The 16,337-nt window shown below is 40.3% G+C and overlaps 1 protein-coding gene across 4 annotated transcripts in view; it reads left to right on the top strand.

The window, feature by feature from the left end:
- ROCK2 (Rho associated coiled-coil containing protein kinase 2) overlaps window positions 1–16,337 on the top strand; it is a 107,734-nt gene that overhangs the window by 79,955 nt on the left and 11,442 nt on the right. For 2 of the 4 annotated variants that reach the window (XM_040059460.2, XM_058419969.1), the window contains 12 exons: window positions 276–379; window positions 592–778; window positions 981–1,074; window positions 1,190–1,284; window positions 1,945–2,124; window positions 2,336–2,504; window positions 5,459–5,529; window positions 6,510–6,598; window positions 11,623–11,701; window positions 11,902–12,163; window positions 12,784–12,997; window positions 16,182–16,291. In XM_040059460.2, coding sequence (XP_039915394.2) covers window positions 276–379; window positions 592–778; window positions 981–1,074; window positions 1,190–1,284; window positions 1,945–2,124; window positions 2,336–2,504; window positions 5,459–5,529; window positions 6,510–6,598; window positions 11,623–11,701; window positions 11,902–12,163; window positions 12,784–12,997; window positions 16,182–16,278 — 1,641 coding nt within the window. In that variant the 3' untranslated portion in view covers window positions 16,279–16,291. Of the gene's footprint in view, window positions 1–275; window positions 380–591; window positions 779–980; window positions 1,075–1,189; window positions 1,285–1,944; window positions 2,125–2,335; window positions 2,505–2,882; window positions 3,060–5,458; window positions 5,530–6,509; window positions 6,599–11,622; window positions 11,702–11,901; window positions 12,164–12,783; window positions 12,998–16,181; window positions 16,292–16,337 lie in introns of all 4 variants that reach the window. The other 2 variants (XM_040059457.2, XM_058419968.1) reach the window with 2 other exon arrangements.

Raw genomic sequence — 16,337 nt, 5'->3', positions numbered from 1 at the left:
GAGTATCTTTAACAGTATGTATACAAACATAGAAAATGTATATCCTACATCTACCCATTCACAAATATACAATCTAAAAAAGGAACAACAAAGTAAAATAACCAAAGCACATTTGTGAATGATGATGACATTTAGATAAGTTTGGACACAGCATTGCACAATTATATTCCAGTTAGCGTGATTAAGGAACTGCGTATCATATCAACTTGTATAATTTTTGTGGACTTCCAAGAGTACAGAGATCACATGATTTTCTTTCCAACTTTAAATTCTAGACTCTCTATAAGACACAAGTTCGAGAACTTAAAGAAGAATGTGAAGAAAAGACCAAAATTTGTAAGGAAATGCAGCAAAAGATACAAGAGTTACAGGATGAGAGGTAGGTTTTGCTTGCTGGACTACTAATGCATAAAAGATCAGGATGGCTTTTTGTAGTTTTCTGTCTTCCCCTCCCTAACCTAACCCTACCCTAAAAGTTAACTTTTAACTTTAAAATTAGACCTAACCCTAACTAAAAGTTAACTTGTAACTTTAAACTTAGTTAAAATTTAACTAATTTTAAACTTAAAAGTATGTATCAATGACTTGCAGAGATTCCTTGGCTGCTCAGCTAGAGATTACTTTGACAAAAGCAGATTCAGAGCAACTTGCCCGTTCCATTGCTGAAGAGCAGTATTCTGATTTGGAAAAAGAGAAGATTATGAAAGAGCTGGAGATTAAAGAGATGATGGCAAGGCATAAACAGGAACTTACTGAGAAAGATGCCACCATAGCATCGGTGAGTGACATGATCTGCAATTCTGGTAGAGGTAGTACGTGAGCTTTATTTGCAGTTTGAGTTATCCATTGCTCTTTAGCAGATTTAGAGATATGCAAGTATATCTAATGTTTTAAAAATATTTATTTCTTATGACTGAAATTCAAGAATCTCTTTCCGTGTTTATCCCATGCAGTTCTCTGACCATTCTTTTTTTTTTTAGTTGGAGGAAGCAAATAGGACACTAACTAGTGATGTGGCTAACCTTGCTAACGAGAAAGAAGAACTAAACAATAAACTGAAGGAAGCACAAGAACGTACGTAATCTCTGAACCAAATGTGATTTAAATTGAAACTATGTTTGTTCTTTAAAAGTACTATATTCATTTGTAATGAGTTTTCATAGATTTTCTTGTAATTACCTTGCTACAGAAATTACAAAGCTAAAAGAAGAAGAAGCAAATGTAGGAAATATTAAAGCACAATATGAGAAACAGTTGTTGAATGAAAGAACATTAAAAACACAGGTAAGCAAATATATGCAAATGCATATAGACACAGTGTTCATGAATCAAATAATTTTTAATAGAATACCTTCTGTTACAAACTACAGATATGTACTAGTAAGGCTTTATTTGGTTTAGCTCTGAAAGAAAATTTATTGGTTATTTTCTTCCTTCTTCTAAGTAGACTTTCAGTGTAGTGAAACTGGATCCTTATGATTCGTAATAGAGGAACTTCTAATCCAGATGTATTCCACCAGCAAAAGCTTTCATTTCTGTCAAATGATTTGATATGTTACTGGTTTCAGTCTTTATTTATATTCCCCTACAAGTTCTAGAAAGAAGTACATTTCTGATTTTAATCTAGATTGTTTTTAGAACAAGTGGCGTTTTAATGCAAAGACATATTTGGGTCTAGCTAGTGAAAATGGAAGGGATTATTTAAATGAATGAAAGTGCTCACACAGCTAATGCATGCTTCAAGTAAAAATGGTGTCGTTACCTTCTTTTATATTTTGTGTAATAAGCTGAATTAAAGCAAGCTTGTAGTACTGGCTTGCAGAGATCTTAGTTTATAGTTAGGAGTGCCTGGTTGTAGATTGAGAGGAGACTTTATTTCTTCACAGCGTAACTCTGTGTATTTATTAGTGTGGGTTTTGTCACTTTTTTCTTTCTCCTGGGAAGGCTGTGAATAAATTGGCTGAAATCATGAATCGGAAGGGTCCAGTCAAACGTGGAGCTGACACTGATGTACGGCGGAAGGAAAAGGAAAATAGGAAGCTGCACATGGAACTGAAGTCTGAACGAGAAAAGTTAACCCAGATGATGATCAAATATCAGAAGGAAATAAATGAAATGCAGGCAGTAAGATCCTTTCATAAATATTACAGTATTTTCTGTAAAATCATGCTATTGATACAGACTTTACGGTAGCATATCCAGTCTCTATTTCTGAATTTTCCCAGCCAAAAGAAATACACAGAATTTATACTGAGATTGACTACAAATTCTGCATCATTTTCTCTGAGTAACCAAATATTGTAATAATAGAAAATATTGCAATTTATCTCTGCAGCAAATAGCAGAAGAGAGTCAGATACGGATTGAACTGCAGATGACTCTGGACAGCAAAGACAGTGACATTGAACAGCTTCGTTCCCAGCTGCAGTCACTGCACATTGGGCTGGACAACAGTAGCATAGGCAGCGGACCTGGAGAGGCTGAGGCAGATGATGGATTCCCTGGTATGTAAATTTTATTAATATTTCTGCATTGGCTGGGTTTATACCAGTGTTTTTACTTAGAAACTAGAGTATTAAATTGATGGTCTGATGATTCTGTGATTTTCATCTTCATCTATTTCTACTATCTTATCAATCTGTTGATAGTGATCACTTGTTCACCTAACTAAATCTGTCTGTTGTAATACTTCACCTTACATTTATTTAAAGACTTTTTTTTTTATTCTATTGTGCTCCATTACAACTAAATATTTTTTCACTTTATTTTGGTGGTTACTTTGCAATTACTGTGTGTATGTGATCAAATGTAAAACTAATACTCTCTTAGAGATTCTATTTTGACTTCTTTTCTACTTTTCCTCCTTTATGCTTTATGTTTAGTCCATATCACTCAATCCCACACTATGGAATCCATGTCCTTTACCTATCAGCACTCTTCCACCTCTGTCAGTATTGCCACTAAGCCTTCCAGTTCTCGCATGCTTCTTGATTCCGATTCTGACTCAGAGGAAGAACCTTTGTCTTGTTCCCACAGCCCTACAGAAGTTGATAGCACAGGTGACATCCCTGAGAACCGTTTGGTTTTGTTCTTATTGTGTCATTTTCTCTGTTTCAGAACTAACACTATTAATACATAATTAAAGAAGTAGAATCCAAATCTGGCAGATAACACGCTGCAGCGGCAGTAAACATTGCCATCAAAGACATGAGAAAGTTTGCATGAACAAATAACTGGCCTGTTTTCTCTAAATGTGTGCAAATGCTTGCTGACATTATAAACCCACCATTTTTATTGAGGCATTGAATAAATGAGCCTTATGGCTTGTTTTCACGATAGCCTCTACACAGTGTCTGCAGCTCCCTGTATGACCCTAAGGTACTGGATATCAAAAAAGCCAAACCTTTGTGTTTAAGTGAAGTGTGGAAACATCTAACTCCTCACATCTAAACATACATGATTTTCTTGTAGAAATTCATTCTCCTGAGTATTACATTGTTTTGCCTTAAAAGTATGAGTGATAAGGCCCTGTTTTACTAATTCTGTATTCATTTTATATGACTATCCTTTTAACAAAACTGCTTAGTGTTAATGTTAGAGATGGGTTTTCTATTGCATTCAAACTTCCGTATTTCACATGAGGTTCCTTTAAAGTGTGAATACCTTTTCACTGAAGGTAGAACCTCTTTTGGTATTTTGACATTACTTCATCAAACTAGAGTAAAGAAACATGCATTTCCTCTATTTTTGTCAATCTCTGGTTTTTGCTTTGAAGCTTCTAATGGAAGAAAACGTACACATATACATATTTTTCCCTTATTAGCTGCTGTTGTAATATGTGCATGGATTTGCTTTGTTCTAAAGTAAAAATCATAGTTAAGCTGGGATTTTTTGCTGACATAATTACAAAAGATTTGAGGTAGGACAGTGTCTTTTGTTCTTTCTCCCCTCCTAGTATTTATAAGCATGTTTTTGAGAAGGTTGCAATATTTTGCCCTTTTTCTGATCTGTTAGTATTGAATGGACACCAGAAGCTCTCATTTTGTCCAATTTAATCTGTATTACAGGTTACAGAGAAAAATAGAAAAATCACATTTTAGGAAATAGGAGAAACATGCATATTTTTTGCTGTACATGTGCTTGCTGGATATAGCGTAGACTATTTTTTTGCATCAACATTATGCTTGCTGCATTTTCTATGAGGCGTAGCTGAAAGGAGAAATATAAGGTGGCAGGTATGAGGCAAAACGTGTTACAAAACTGTTTCATGTAGTTGATATGTGTATTAAAATAGGCCATCAACAGCATTGCTGGTAGGGCAATAAAGATTTAAGACAGTGTGTCTTAAATCTTAAGACAATGTATCTTGCTTTAAGTCTCTCTGGACACAAAAAGAATTCAATGAATATCTAGTAATTATTTGTTACACTGTGTTAAACATGGGCAGCAACCTGTAAATGCCCTCTGATGAAAAGGAAAATAGTTTTTGTAATTTTGGAATATGTTTCTGCTTGTTCCATGGTTTTGTGTTTGTTAATGCTTAACACTTCACTATTTTTGACTTGGAGGTTCCTCAGCAGTAGAGGTAATCTGCTAGGGTAGGAAACTCATTAGAAAAATATTGCAATTAAGTAGTTCCCCTTAATAAAACATAGGGAGGAGAAACACTTGTGTTAAATTCAGCGACAAAAATAGGGTCAAAGAGTATGGGATACTATGTATTGCCATGCACTGGGAAAGCGTGATCCTGTTGAGCTTTTGGTGCCTACTGAAATAGTCAGTAGTCAAAAAACAGCTGAGCTCTCAATACTCTTGATAAATCAAATCTGACGAATGTGCCAGTATAATATAAAATACTGTAAGTGTGTGAAAGGGCAGCTGAATTCAGGCAAGGATTAACAGTTCACCAAAAATTACATATTTTGGATTAGAAATCCTAGGACGTACAGGCAGAATTAGAGAAAAGAAAAATTTACAGGCCAAAAATGAATTAGAATACTAAACTGATATTTTCCCCAGCATATAGGGTATATATGTTATTTGTGGCAGTAATTTGCCTTTTTTTTGGTCTTGGATTGGATGTTGTGTGGTCTGTACTAATAACTTTAGGTGCTGTTGTAAAAGGTAAAGGTCAATAGACATAAGGCTTTTAAGACTTGAAAAAATTACTAAAGGGAATGTGTGTGCTATAATTGCAAGTTTATTCTTCCCCTTCCTCTTTGTGTCTACTACTTCTTTGTGATTGCATATCTGGTTATTGGCTGTATTCAGGCATACATAATTTAATGTATTCCTGAACATTTACCATGGTAAACTTTGCAAGATCTTGTACTGTGAAATAGTTAATCTTCTCATGTTTGGTCTCTTGCTTTATTATTGATGTTCAGTAACTTTTAAAATGCACATCAGTCTCAAAAATAATGTTTTGTCTGTTCTTTAATATATACCTCTCTTTCAGAATCAAGATTGGAAGGCTGGCTATCAATGCCTGTTAGAAATAACACTAAAAAATTTGGATGGGTTAAAAAGGTAGGAAAACCAGATTTATGATTTTATTTCATGCATAGGTTCAACTTTGAACTTATTGTAGCTTTTCAGCACTTCAGTTTTTCTTTGATATATGTTCTCTCATTACTTAAATCTATAAAATGTTAGTTGGTATAGCTACATCTGAGAGGGGCAGCTTAAGACAACTGCAATAGTTTAAGACACCTCTTAACCTCTTTGTATAGCCAGAGGTGAGAACAGTCATTCATGATCTTCAAATGTTTATACATGCCATAAGCATTCCCAGCAGAATTACATAGCTGGAATTAGGCAGTCTGGAAACAGGCTCTTGCTCTCTACAATTTCTTTATTTAGGGGATAAGACTAAAACCTACTCCTCCTGCCTTATGCAGCCTTCATTTTTTTACTGCTTCTCAGTAACCTCTTCCATGAGTCTTTGTCCAAAATGTAGCATGCACATTTTCATACATATTTCCTTACTCCTGTCATACAGTTCATTCTAGGCAAAATTCTGGAAGTAGGACATCTTTTAGGTAATTAGCTTTTTAGTGAACACTGATAGCTCTTCTGGTAAGTATAACAGTGATCTTTTTAAGTATGATTCCTATTAGTTGTGACCTGCACACATGAAATAGGCAGAGGATGACAGTTGCTCTCTCCACCAGTCCAAGAGAAAATTAAATCAATAAAATAGAAAGGAAAAGCTTATATCCTACTTTCTTTCTGACTTCTTTTTTCTTCATAGATATTTAAATATGTTTAAAAATCAGTTAATCTGATCATATTACTTGATTTATCAGTTAATCAGAATTTTGTTTGTTATGCAAGGAATTCCTTGGCATGGACTTAGCATTCAGTACTACCATTGTCCACTTGGGTACCATTTAATCAAATTGTAGAAAAATATTGTTACAATATATGTGATAGATAATTGCTGTGACATATTTGACATCTGTGATGAGCTAGATTAAAACATGTTTTATCCTTTTATCTCATAACAGTATGTCATTGTGAGCAGCAAGAAGATCCTGTTCTATGACAGTGAACAAGATAAAGAACAATCTAATCCCCATATGGTATTGGATATAGAGTAAGTATTGCCACGTGTGATTCCTTCTTCTGTTGGAAAGACCTGTGACCAAAGAGCCTTTTGAGGTCCAGTCTGTGAGCACAACATCACACGGGATATGACTTGTGAGTCACACAGGAACCTGGTGGGGCTTCTTCTGTCGTTGAGTGGCTGATAATAAGAACACTGAGCAGGTGCACGCCTTGCATTTGCAGGTGCATTCCTTGCACTTGTGAGTCGCACAGAAACCGGGTGGGGCTTCTTCTGTCGTTGAGTAGTGGGCTGATTAAAAGAGACCTCTGGGGGGTGTGGCATGGCTCTAGGGCGTGGCACGGCAGTTTGCGCAGCGGTTCGCGCAGGACAAGCAGGCAGGGTTGCAGGTTTTCTTGCCAGTAAGGTTTGTTGTGTGTTGTTTACGGTGTTTCTGTTGATTGGTTGGTTTTGGGGTTTCTGTTAGTAATGTTTTTTACGTGATCCAAAACTGTAGTTAGTGCATGCAGCCAAATGGAATTCTCCCAAAAAGGATGCGTCTGTACAGACCCATTCCTGTGTGGAGTGTTTGAGCTTATCACTGGTTTCAAGGGGCCTTGCAGAGGAAACCTGCCTGTGGTGTGAACAGGTGAACGATCTCCTTTTACTGGTGGCCGACCTTAGGGAGGAAGTTGAAAGACTAAGGAGTATCAGGGAAAGTGAAAGGGAAATAGATTGGTGGAGTTCAGCCCTTCCATCCTTGAGGGAAGCTCACCAAGAGTCAGAGGACACTCCTATGCCTCCCATTGTCAGGCAATAGAAGGTATTGGGTCCCTGCTTGGGGAGGTAATAAAATTTCCTACCAAACCCCATCCCCTGGCCAAGTGCCACTTCAGAATAGGCATGAGACCCTGGGCCTAGAGAGCCAGCCAGATGATTTAGAAGAAAATGATCTGCCCAGTGAGCCTCCTAATTATGATTCATCTGTAAGACGGATCACCACCTCTTAACATTAAAAAGAAAATAAGGGTAATCGTAGTGGGTGACTCCCTTCTGAGGGGAACAGAGGACCCCAAATGTTGACTGGATCCATCCCACAGAGTGGTCTGGTGCCTCCCTGGGGCCTGGGTATGGGATATCACTGAGAGACTTCCTGGGCTGATTCAGCCCTCTGATTATTACCCACTGCTGATACTCCAGGCTGGCAGTGATGAGATTGAAAAGAGGAGTGTCAAGGTGATTAAAAGACTTTACAGCACTGGGTCAAATGGTTTGGTAGGGCAGAAGCACAGGCAATCTTTTCCTCGGTCCCTTTGGTGGCTGAGAAAAACGATGAAAGGAATAGGAGAGCCCACATTATCAAAAAGTGGCTCAAGGGTTGGTATCATTGGCAGAATTTTGGGTTCTTTTATCATGGGGCAACTTTTACGGCACCTGGCCTGCTGGAACCAGATGGGTTCCATCACTCTGTTAACAGCAGAAGTATGAACTGCAGTTCATGAACTGGCAGACCTCACTGAGAGGGCTTTAAACTAGGTTTGAAGGGGGGAAGGGGATGCAGCTGGGCTCTTTGGAAGCAGGCCCAAGGGTGGTAAGCCTGAGTCAGGGGTGAAATCAGTAGCCCAGCTGAGGTGCATGTATACCAATGCACGCAGCATGGGTAACAGAAAGAGCCGGAGGCCATGGTGCAACAGCAAAGCTATGATGTAGTTGCCATCACAGAAACATGGTGGGATGAGTCACATAGCTGGAGCACTGCACTCGATGGCTACAAGCTCTTCAGAAGAGATAGGAAAGGGAGAAGAGGTGGAGGGGTGGCCCTTTATATCAGGGAGGCTTTTGATGCCATAAGTATTGAAACTAATGAAGATGGAGTTGAATGCCTGTGGGTAAGAATTAAGGGGAAGGCCAACAAGGCTGACATCCTACTGGGAGTCTGTTATCATCCACCCAACCAGGAGGAAGAGGTGGACAACTTATTCTATAAGCAGCTGGAGAATGTTTCAGGATCATCAGCCCTTGTTCTTGTACCTGCCAGACATCTGCTGGGAACTTAATACAGCAGAAAAGAGGCAGTCCAGGAAATTTTTAGAGTGCATGGAGGACAACTTTTTGTTACAGCTGGTGGGTGAGCCCACCAGGGGAGGGGCTATGTTAGATCTGTTGTTTGCAAATAGAGATGGGCTGGTGGGAGATGTGGTGGTTGGAGACCATTCGGGGCACAGTGATCATGAAACTATAGAATTCTTAATATTTGGTGAAATCAAGAGGGACATCAATAAGACTTTTACACTGGACTTCCAGAGGGCAGACTTTGGCCTGTTTAGGAGACTTATTCAGAGAGTTCCTTGGGAAGCAGCCCTTAAAAACAAAGGAGTTTAGGAAAGCTGGGTGTGCTTCAAAACAGACATCTTGAGGGCACAGGAACAGACTGTCCCTGTGTGCTGAAAGATGAGTCGACGAGGTAAACATCCAGCCTGGATGGGCAAGGGGGCAGGGAGGTTTTGGAGGAACTTAGGAATAAAAAGAGGATGTATCATCTTTGGAAGGAGAGTCAGGTCAGGAAGTGTTTAAGGGGGCTGCTAGAGCATGTAGGAATAAAATTAGGGAGGCCAAAGCTCAGTTTGCACATGAAATGGCAATGTCTGTAAAGGACAATAAAAAAATGTTTCTACAAATATATTAACAGCAAAAGGAAGGGTAAGATCTACCTTTGTTCTTTATTAGATGCAGGAGGGAACTTAAGTAACTGCAGATGAGAGAAGGCAGAAGTGCTTAATGCCTTCCTTGCCTCAGTTCCAGTAGTGGAAAGACAACTTGCCTTCAGGACAACTGTCCTGGGTTGGTTGATGGTATCAGGGAGCAGAATGGTCCCCCCATTATTGAAGAGGAGGCAGTCAGAGAACTGCTGAGATGCTTGGATACCCATAAATCTATGGGCCCAGATGGGATCCATCCCACGGTGATGAGGGAGCTGGCAGATGAGCTTGCAAAGCTAATTTACCAACAGTCCTGGCTCAATGGCGAGGTTCCAGATGACTGGAAACTGGCCAATGTGACACCCATTCACAAAAAGGGTGGGAGGGAGGATCCTGGTAATTACAGACCAGTCAGCCTGATTTTAATACCCAGTAAGGTTATAGAACATTTTATACTGAGTGTCATCATGCAGGACTTACAGGATGGCCAGGGTATCAGACCCAGCCAGCACGGGTTTAGGAGGGATAGGTCACGTTTGACCAACCTGATCTCCTTTTATGACCAGGTGACCCACCTGGTGGATGCAGGGAGGGCTGTGGATGTTGTCTATTTGGATTTCAGCAAGGCCCTTGACACTGTCTCCTACAGCACACTCCTGGATAAGCTGGCAGCCCGTGGCTTGGACAGGAGCACTCTTCGCTGGGTTGGGAACTGGCTGGATGGCCGGGCCCAGAGAGTGGTGGTGAACGGTGCTGCATCCAGCTGGGGCCAGGCACCAGTGGTGTCCCTCAGGGGTCTGTGCTGGGGCCAGTGCTGTTCAATATTTTTATTGATGACATGGATGAGGGCATTGAGTCTTTCACTGGTAAATTTACAGATGACACTAAGCTGGGAGCGTGTGTCGATCTGTTGGAAGGTAGGATGGGTCTGCAGAGAAACTTGGAATGGTTGGGTGGATGGGCAGAGTCCAATAGGATGAGGTTTAATAAGTCCAAGTGCTGAGTCCTGCATTTTGGCCACAATAACCCCCTGCAGCACTATGGGCTGGGGACGGTGTGGCTGGACAGTGCCCAGGAGGAAAGGGACCTGGGGGTGCTGGTGCCAGCAGCTGAACATGAGCCAGCAGTGTGCCCAGGTGGCCAAGAGGGCCAGTGGCATCCTGGCCTGGATCAGGAATGGTGTGGCCAGCAGGAGCAGGGAGGTCATTCTTCCCCTGTACTCAGCACTGGTGAGGCCACACCTTGAGTGCTGTGTCCAGTTCTGGGCCCCTCAGTTTAGGAAGGACGTTGAGATGCTTGAGCACATCCAGAGGCTGGTGAGGGGCTCGGAACACAAACCCTGTGAGGAACGACTGAGGGAGCTGGAGTTGTTTAGCCTGGAGAAAAGGAGGTTCAGGGGTGACCTTATCACTCTCTACAACTCCCTGAAAAGTGGCTGTATCAGCTGGGGGTTGGTCTCTTTCTCCAGGCAACAACAGACAGAACAGGAGGACACAGTCTCAGGCTGTGCCAAGGGAAATATAGGCTGGACATTAGGAACAAGTTTTTTGCAGAAAGAGTGATAAGGTGCTGCTAGAATGGTTTGCCTGGGGAGGTGGTAGAGTCACCATCCCTGGATGTGTTTAAAAAAAGACTGGGTGTGGCACTCAGTGCCATGGTTTAGTTGAAGTGTTAGGGCATGAGTTGGACTCGATGATCTTGAAGATCTCTTCCAACCTAGACATGCTGTGATTCTGTGAATGCTTTGACTTTTTTTAATCTGAACTATAGTGCTGGACCCTTGGGTAGCCACTGTGATGAAGAGTGGGGCTTGCTGTAGGCACTGGTGCAGGAGGAGCAGTGTGGTGCTCAGACTGATCCAGAGAGCTGCACAGAGCCCTGGTGTAACTGAACTGCCCCCACTAGCTCAGCTAGACCTTCTTCACACACACTTGGGAGCAAACCATGTAAAGAAAACTGCAGCAGAGCAGATTCCATTTTCAGTGTTTGTGTATTTTCTCCTACAACATGGCCTTATAGGTGGATTATACAGTTAATTTATTTTCTTAATAAATGCAGAATGCGGCTATTCAGAGCATAGGGACAGGATTGTGTTAGAAAGGTGCCAGCAGCCATTAAAGTCACATGATGATGGTTTCTCAGTGCTTCTGCAAATATAGCTGGATGCTTGTGAGTCCTTTTTTATTTATGGTTTTTGGGAGTTCAAGTGCAGGGTTGAAAGACAAGGCTTTACCAAGTGATTAGAAATCTGTACAAATTTGACAAATCCTTAATGGTTCTAAGTCTTAATGTGGTATGTTATATCCTAACTTAATCTGTCACATTTATCATTGTGGTAACATTAATTTTTGTCCTTATTGAAACAATTTCTTATAGCAAACTCTTCCATGTCCGACCAGTCACTCAGACGGATGTGTACAGAGCAGATTCCAAGGAAATTCCTAGGATATTCCAGGTATTCATTAATAAATTAATGGTTCTAGTGTAAGAGACATGGTATTTCAGACATTGTCAAAAGTACTGTCTAATGAAATATTTACCAAAAAATCATTGAAAAAATGTTCCTTGTGTGCTCCTTCAATCTTTGTACTTAGATAATGACTGAATTTATATTTGTCATCTAGAAGTAGTGAGATTATTTTGCTTTCATTCTAGATCCTATATGCTAATGAAGGAGAGAGCAAAAAGGAACAGGAATTTCCTGTGGAGCCCATGGGAGAGAAGTCAAATTACATTTGTCACAAAGGACATGAGTTTATACCTACTCTTTACCACTTCCCAACCAATTGTGAAGCTTGTATGAAGCCACTGTGGCACATGTTTAAACCTCCTCCTGCTCTGGAATGTCGCCGCTGCCATATCAAATGTCACAAAGATCACATGGATAAAAAAGAAGAGATTATAGCGCCTTGCAAAGGTAAATAACAAGTATTTGAATATGCAGATAGTGCTGGAGTCACAGGGCATTATAAACCAGAGGATTCTAGTAATGGTCTGACATCAACTAAACATAAAGGTTGGTTTGTGTTTTATTAGTACATGGCCATCAGCCCCTTTCCAAGGGTGTCTCCATGAGGGTCACTCTGCTTTGAGTTCATGGCACATGGCTGTGGTGTGCACGTAGCTGTTGTGTAGTCATCCTCGTGCAGCAGAGTGTGGTGGTTGTAAGGGGCTCACACTGTGTCTTGTGCTCTGCTGTGGGAAACAACAGTGCTATGGAAGGGGTTACATTTGATGAAGGTTGCTCCTTGTGACTCAACGTTATATAATTTCTTAGTTTCAGACACACCTCTTTGGGTTACCCATGTTTTATTCCACATGAATGTTTATCTTCCACAGTACTAAGTTGTTACTCTCTAAATATGAGGAGGCACTGTCAGCACCCAGCAAACCTATGGGTTCATTTTGCTTTTGACCTCTCTGCTGATTTCTCTGCATCAAGTATGAGAATATGCTAATCTGACAGCTAACTTTTGATGTGGGACCATGTTTAGAATAATAACAATATTCATTTTTATTTTTAAAATCTTATTACAGTGTACTATGATATTTCTACGGCAAAGAATCTACTACTGTTAGCTAATTCTACAGAAGAACAGCAAAAATGGGTGAGCCGACTGGTGAAAAAAATCCCCAAGAAGCCTCCAGCACCAGACCCCTTTGCTCGATCTTCTCCCAGAACTTCCATGAAGGTACAGCCAAACCAGTCCATCAGACGACCAAGTCGACAGCTTCCTCCAAACAAACCGAGGTGACACAAGAGCTGTTATTTATTGTTCTAAATGTTTTACTACAATCGGTTTCAATTCCTTATTCAGGGTAGAAGGACTTATGCTAATGTCTCATTATTCCTAAAAGAATAGTCTTACCAGATTCTTCTGATTTGGTAAAGATTGTCCATACAAAAATCATTAATTTACTACTGGATCTCTTCTAAGAAGCAGAACCCTATGTGCTGTGCTTTGGAAGTTGACAGTATTCTGCAGGTAGCATTTACATGATTGCACAGTGCAGAGTTTCTGGGTTTTTTTCCAGTTTGCTTTTTTCATCACCTGCAGTACTAGCTTATATTTGCTTCTGTCAGTTCCCAGTGCTGGCAGCCTGTGAAAAGGTTGGAATATTGCAGGATTCCAATTTAGCAAAGGCTTAACATCTTTCTCCAGAGAGGTAATTGGGCAGTGCCTAGATAGGATTGCTTCCCTTTCTTCTGTGACCAGACTGGCACCAGTATTTCAGCTGTCTGGGTGAGACCTGGGCTGAGTGAGTGGCCATAGTTACAGTGGGGAATGCAGGGAAGCACACTCTTGCTGTGATGCTGCTATTACCACAAAACATCCTTATGCTGAGTTAGATCTTAAACAGATACTGGTATTTTAATGGGTGGAAATGCATAGTGAAAGGACTTAGAGTAATTTAATTTCACTTCCCTTAGAGTGATTTAATTTACATATTTGAAAGAGAATCAGGCCTCATAATTTGGATTTTAAGTTAATAGATTTATTATAATCATGAAGGAAAAAAGCTTTTAAATCACTTTTTAGGGACCAGTTTACTGAAGAGTTGCTTTGTGCAAAAATAACCAAAATATCAGTGATGGGACTGAAAGCATGAATCGGGAAAACATTCAGGACAATTTGGGGGACAAGTAGATTACTTTTCTTGTGCACACTGTATACAGTCTAACTTGGTGTTACTCTGTTTCTTGCTGTTAACATATAAAGGTATATTATAAATCCTGATTTTTTTTTTCAATATATTCTTAGGTGTTCTGCAAATAATTCTTCTCCTTCCAATACACTTTTTCAGTCTTGAACTTTTGTACAAAATGCTTTCATAGCACAGTATCTACCATTCTATACTGATGGGAAAAAGAGGAGGATGAGTATTTTTGTGTGTAAAGCATGTAATTCTTCAGTTTAAGTTTCAAAGTTAGCCTTGCAAATGTACCTAGAAGATGAAAAGTGTAGTTCTGTGAGATCATGTCACCTATTACCAGACCAATGCACCATTGCACTGGTCTGTCAAACCAGTGGACATGTGTATGGATTTAAACACCTTTAATTAGAAACCCCATACTCACAAATAACTGTAATTGCTATGTCAAATTTATATCGCACTGTTGCTTCTATGAGGCTTTTGTGCAAGGGTTTACCATATGAAATAATTAGGTTTCCTTTATGAATTTTATTGAAAATGAAGATGTAGTTACCGGTTCAGTCTAGGGACTGAGCAGTGGGCCCTGGCAGCCAGGTAGGCTCTGGGGCTGCTCCAAGAGGAGCACAGCTGGATGACTGAAGGAAGAGATTATACCCCTCTGTACACTCCATAGTCTGCAGCACAACACTGCCTCCACCTCTGAGCCCCCAAATTCCAGCCAGACATCAACACACTGGGGAAGGACCAAGCAGAGACCACCAGGATGGTCAGAGGAGATGCCTGAGGGATCTGGGCTTGTTGAGCCTGGATGATGGACACGTCCAGGGGCTGCCACAGCAGCCTGCCCCAGCCTGTGGGGAGGGTATCTGAGAGACAGAGCCAGGCTCATCAGTGCTGCTTGGTGGCAGCGTGACAAACAAGGGGCTCCCTTGAACCAGGAGACTTTCCAGCTGGATACAGGGAAAAGCCACTGCAGAGAGGGAAGCCAATGAGGCTGGACAGGCTCCATCCCTGGAGGGTCTCAACACCTGGCAGGAAAAGGCCTTGAGCATCCTGGGCTGGCTTTGCATCTGACCCTGCTTTGAGCCAGAGGTTGGGCTAGAAACTTCCTCAGGTCCCTTCCAAGCTGCCTGGTCCTAAAAATGCTGTCCCTACTAGCAATTTCACACACTGATGGTTTCTTCAAGGTTTTCATGGCTGTTTTTCTTTGTGAGGATTTGAGAAAGGGCAAACCAGTTTTTCATACAGACCATATAATTTCCGTTTAGCCATTTGGTTGGATCGTGCCAAACAGATAATTCCAAATTGGAAAAAACCCAAAAACTTTAATGTATTTCACTTCCTAATAAATTGTTTAAGAGTAATAGCCCTAGTTCATGTAACAAATGTAACATGTTTATATTGATGCTCTCTTAGGGTAAGGTTTCCATGCCTGCATCCTATGCTTGACATACCCTAATTAAGATCCTTCCAGCTCACTGGAGAGATGACTAGGATGAGTTTCATTTGTTGTAGCTACAGCAGTTGAAAAGTTAGTACTTAAGATATTACAACAGAAAGAGATGAGTGCTTCTAGACAATGATTCACCCATCCCAAAATAAATGCCTCAGATAAGTAAAATGACTCATTTGCTGACAGGGTTTGCCTTGCTTGCCTTCTTTGTTCTATAGTGACCATACAAGGAGCACAGAGAGGGAGGCCTAGACAAGTTGATATATCCTCTCTTTTTTGGCACTGTTTAACTTTAAATAATGAGCTACAGAATAGCTGTACAGTGTAATCACCCTGTATTTGGAGTACAGTAAAATACTGCTATATTCATTTTACATTCACATGAAGCTATCATATTCAATGTTCTTTTCAGCACTCAAAGTCACTTGATTTTATTGGAAAATGTGTTAGGTTTGCATTATTGTCTGGAAGGGGATAGCAGGAGAGCATAAAACCACATCAGTCAGCGAGAACAGCAACAAAATAGAAAGCAGATAATTTTATGTACCTTTTGGTACATGTTGTTCTTTCGTACTGAAATTCTAGGGGAAAAATCAATATGGCTAAGTGTTCTGTATCGAATTGAATGATTTTTGAGATCAAATTGCAATTAATGCAATATTCTTAACTTAAATGAGCACTAAATGAATTGTCATACTCATGACAGGCAAAGGAACAAACCCACCTACCTTAAACAGTCTTTCAGTTAAAAAGATTTAGCAAAAGGAATTTTCAAGTCTTTTATAGAAGTGTGACACTCATTAAACATCAAACCCTCCTGTTGCAGATTACTTGATCTGGCATTTAAGGACTGGGATTGGTCCTTTGATGATGTTGATGATATTGATGGTGATGATGATGATGACGATGTTTTTGATTTCTGAAGAAGTATAAGGGGTAAATCTAAATAGAGAGGAATGGATTTGTTTGCCTTTGAATACAG

The sequence above is a fragment of the Hirundo rustica genome, chromosome 3 (genome assembly GCF_015227805.2).
Source record: "Hirundo rustica isolate bHirRus1 chromosome 3, bHirRus1.pri.v3, whole genome shotgun sequence".
In the NCBI taxonomy this organism is placed as follows: Eukaryota; Metazoa; Chordata; class Aves; order Passeriformes; family Hirundinidae; genus Hirundo; species Hirundo rustica.
Note: the sequence above shows the minus strand (reverse complement) of the source record. Positions and strands in the feature narration are given on the sequence as shown.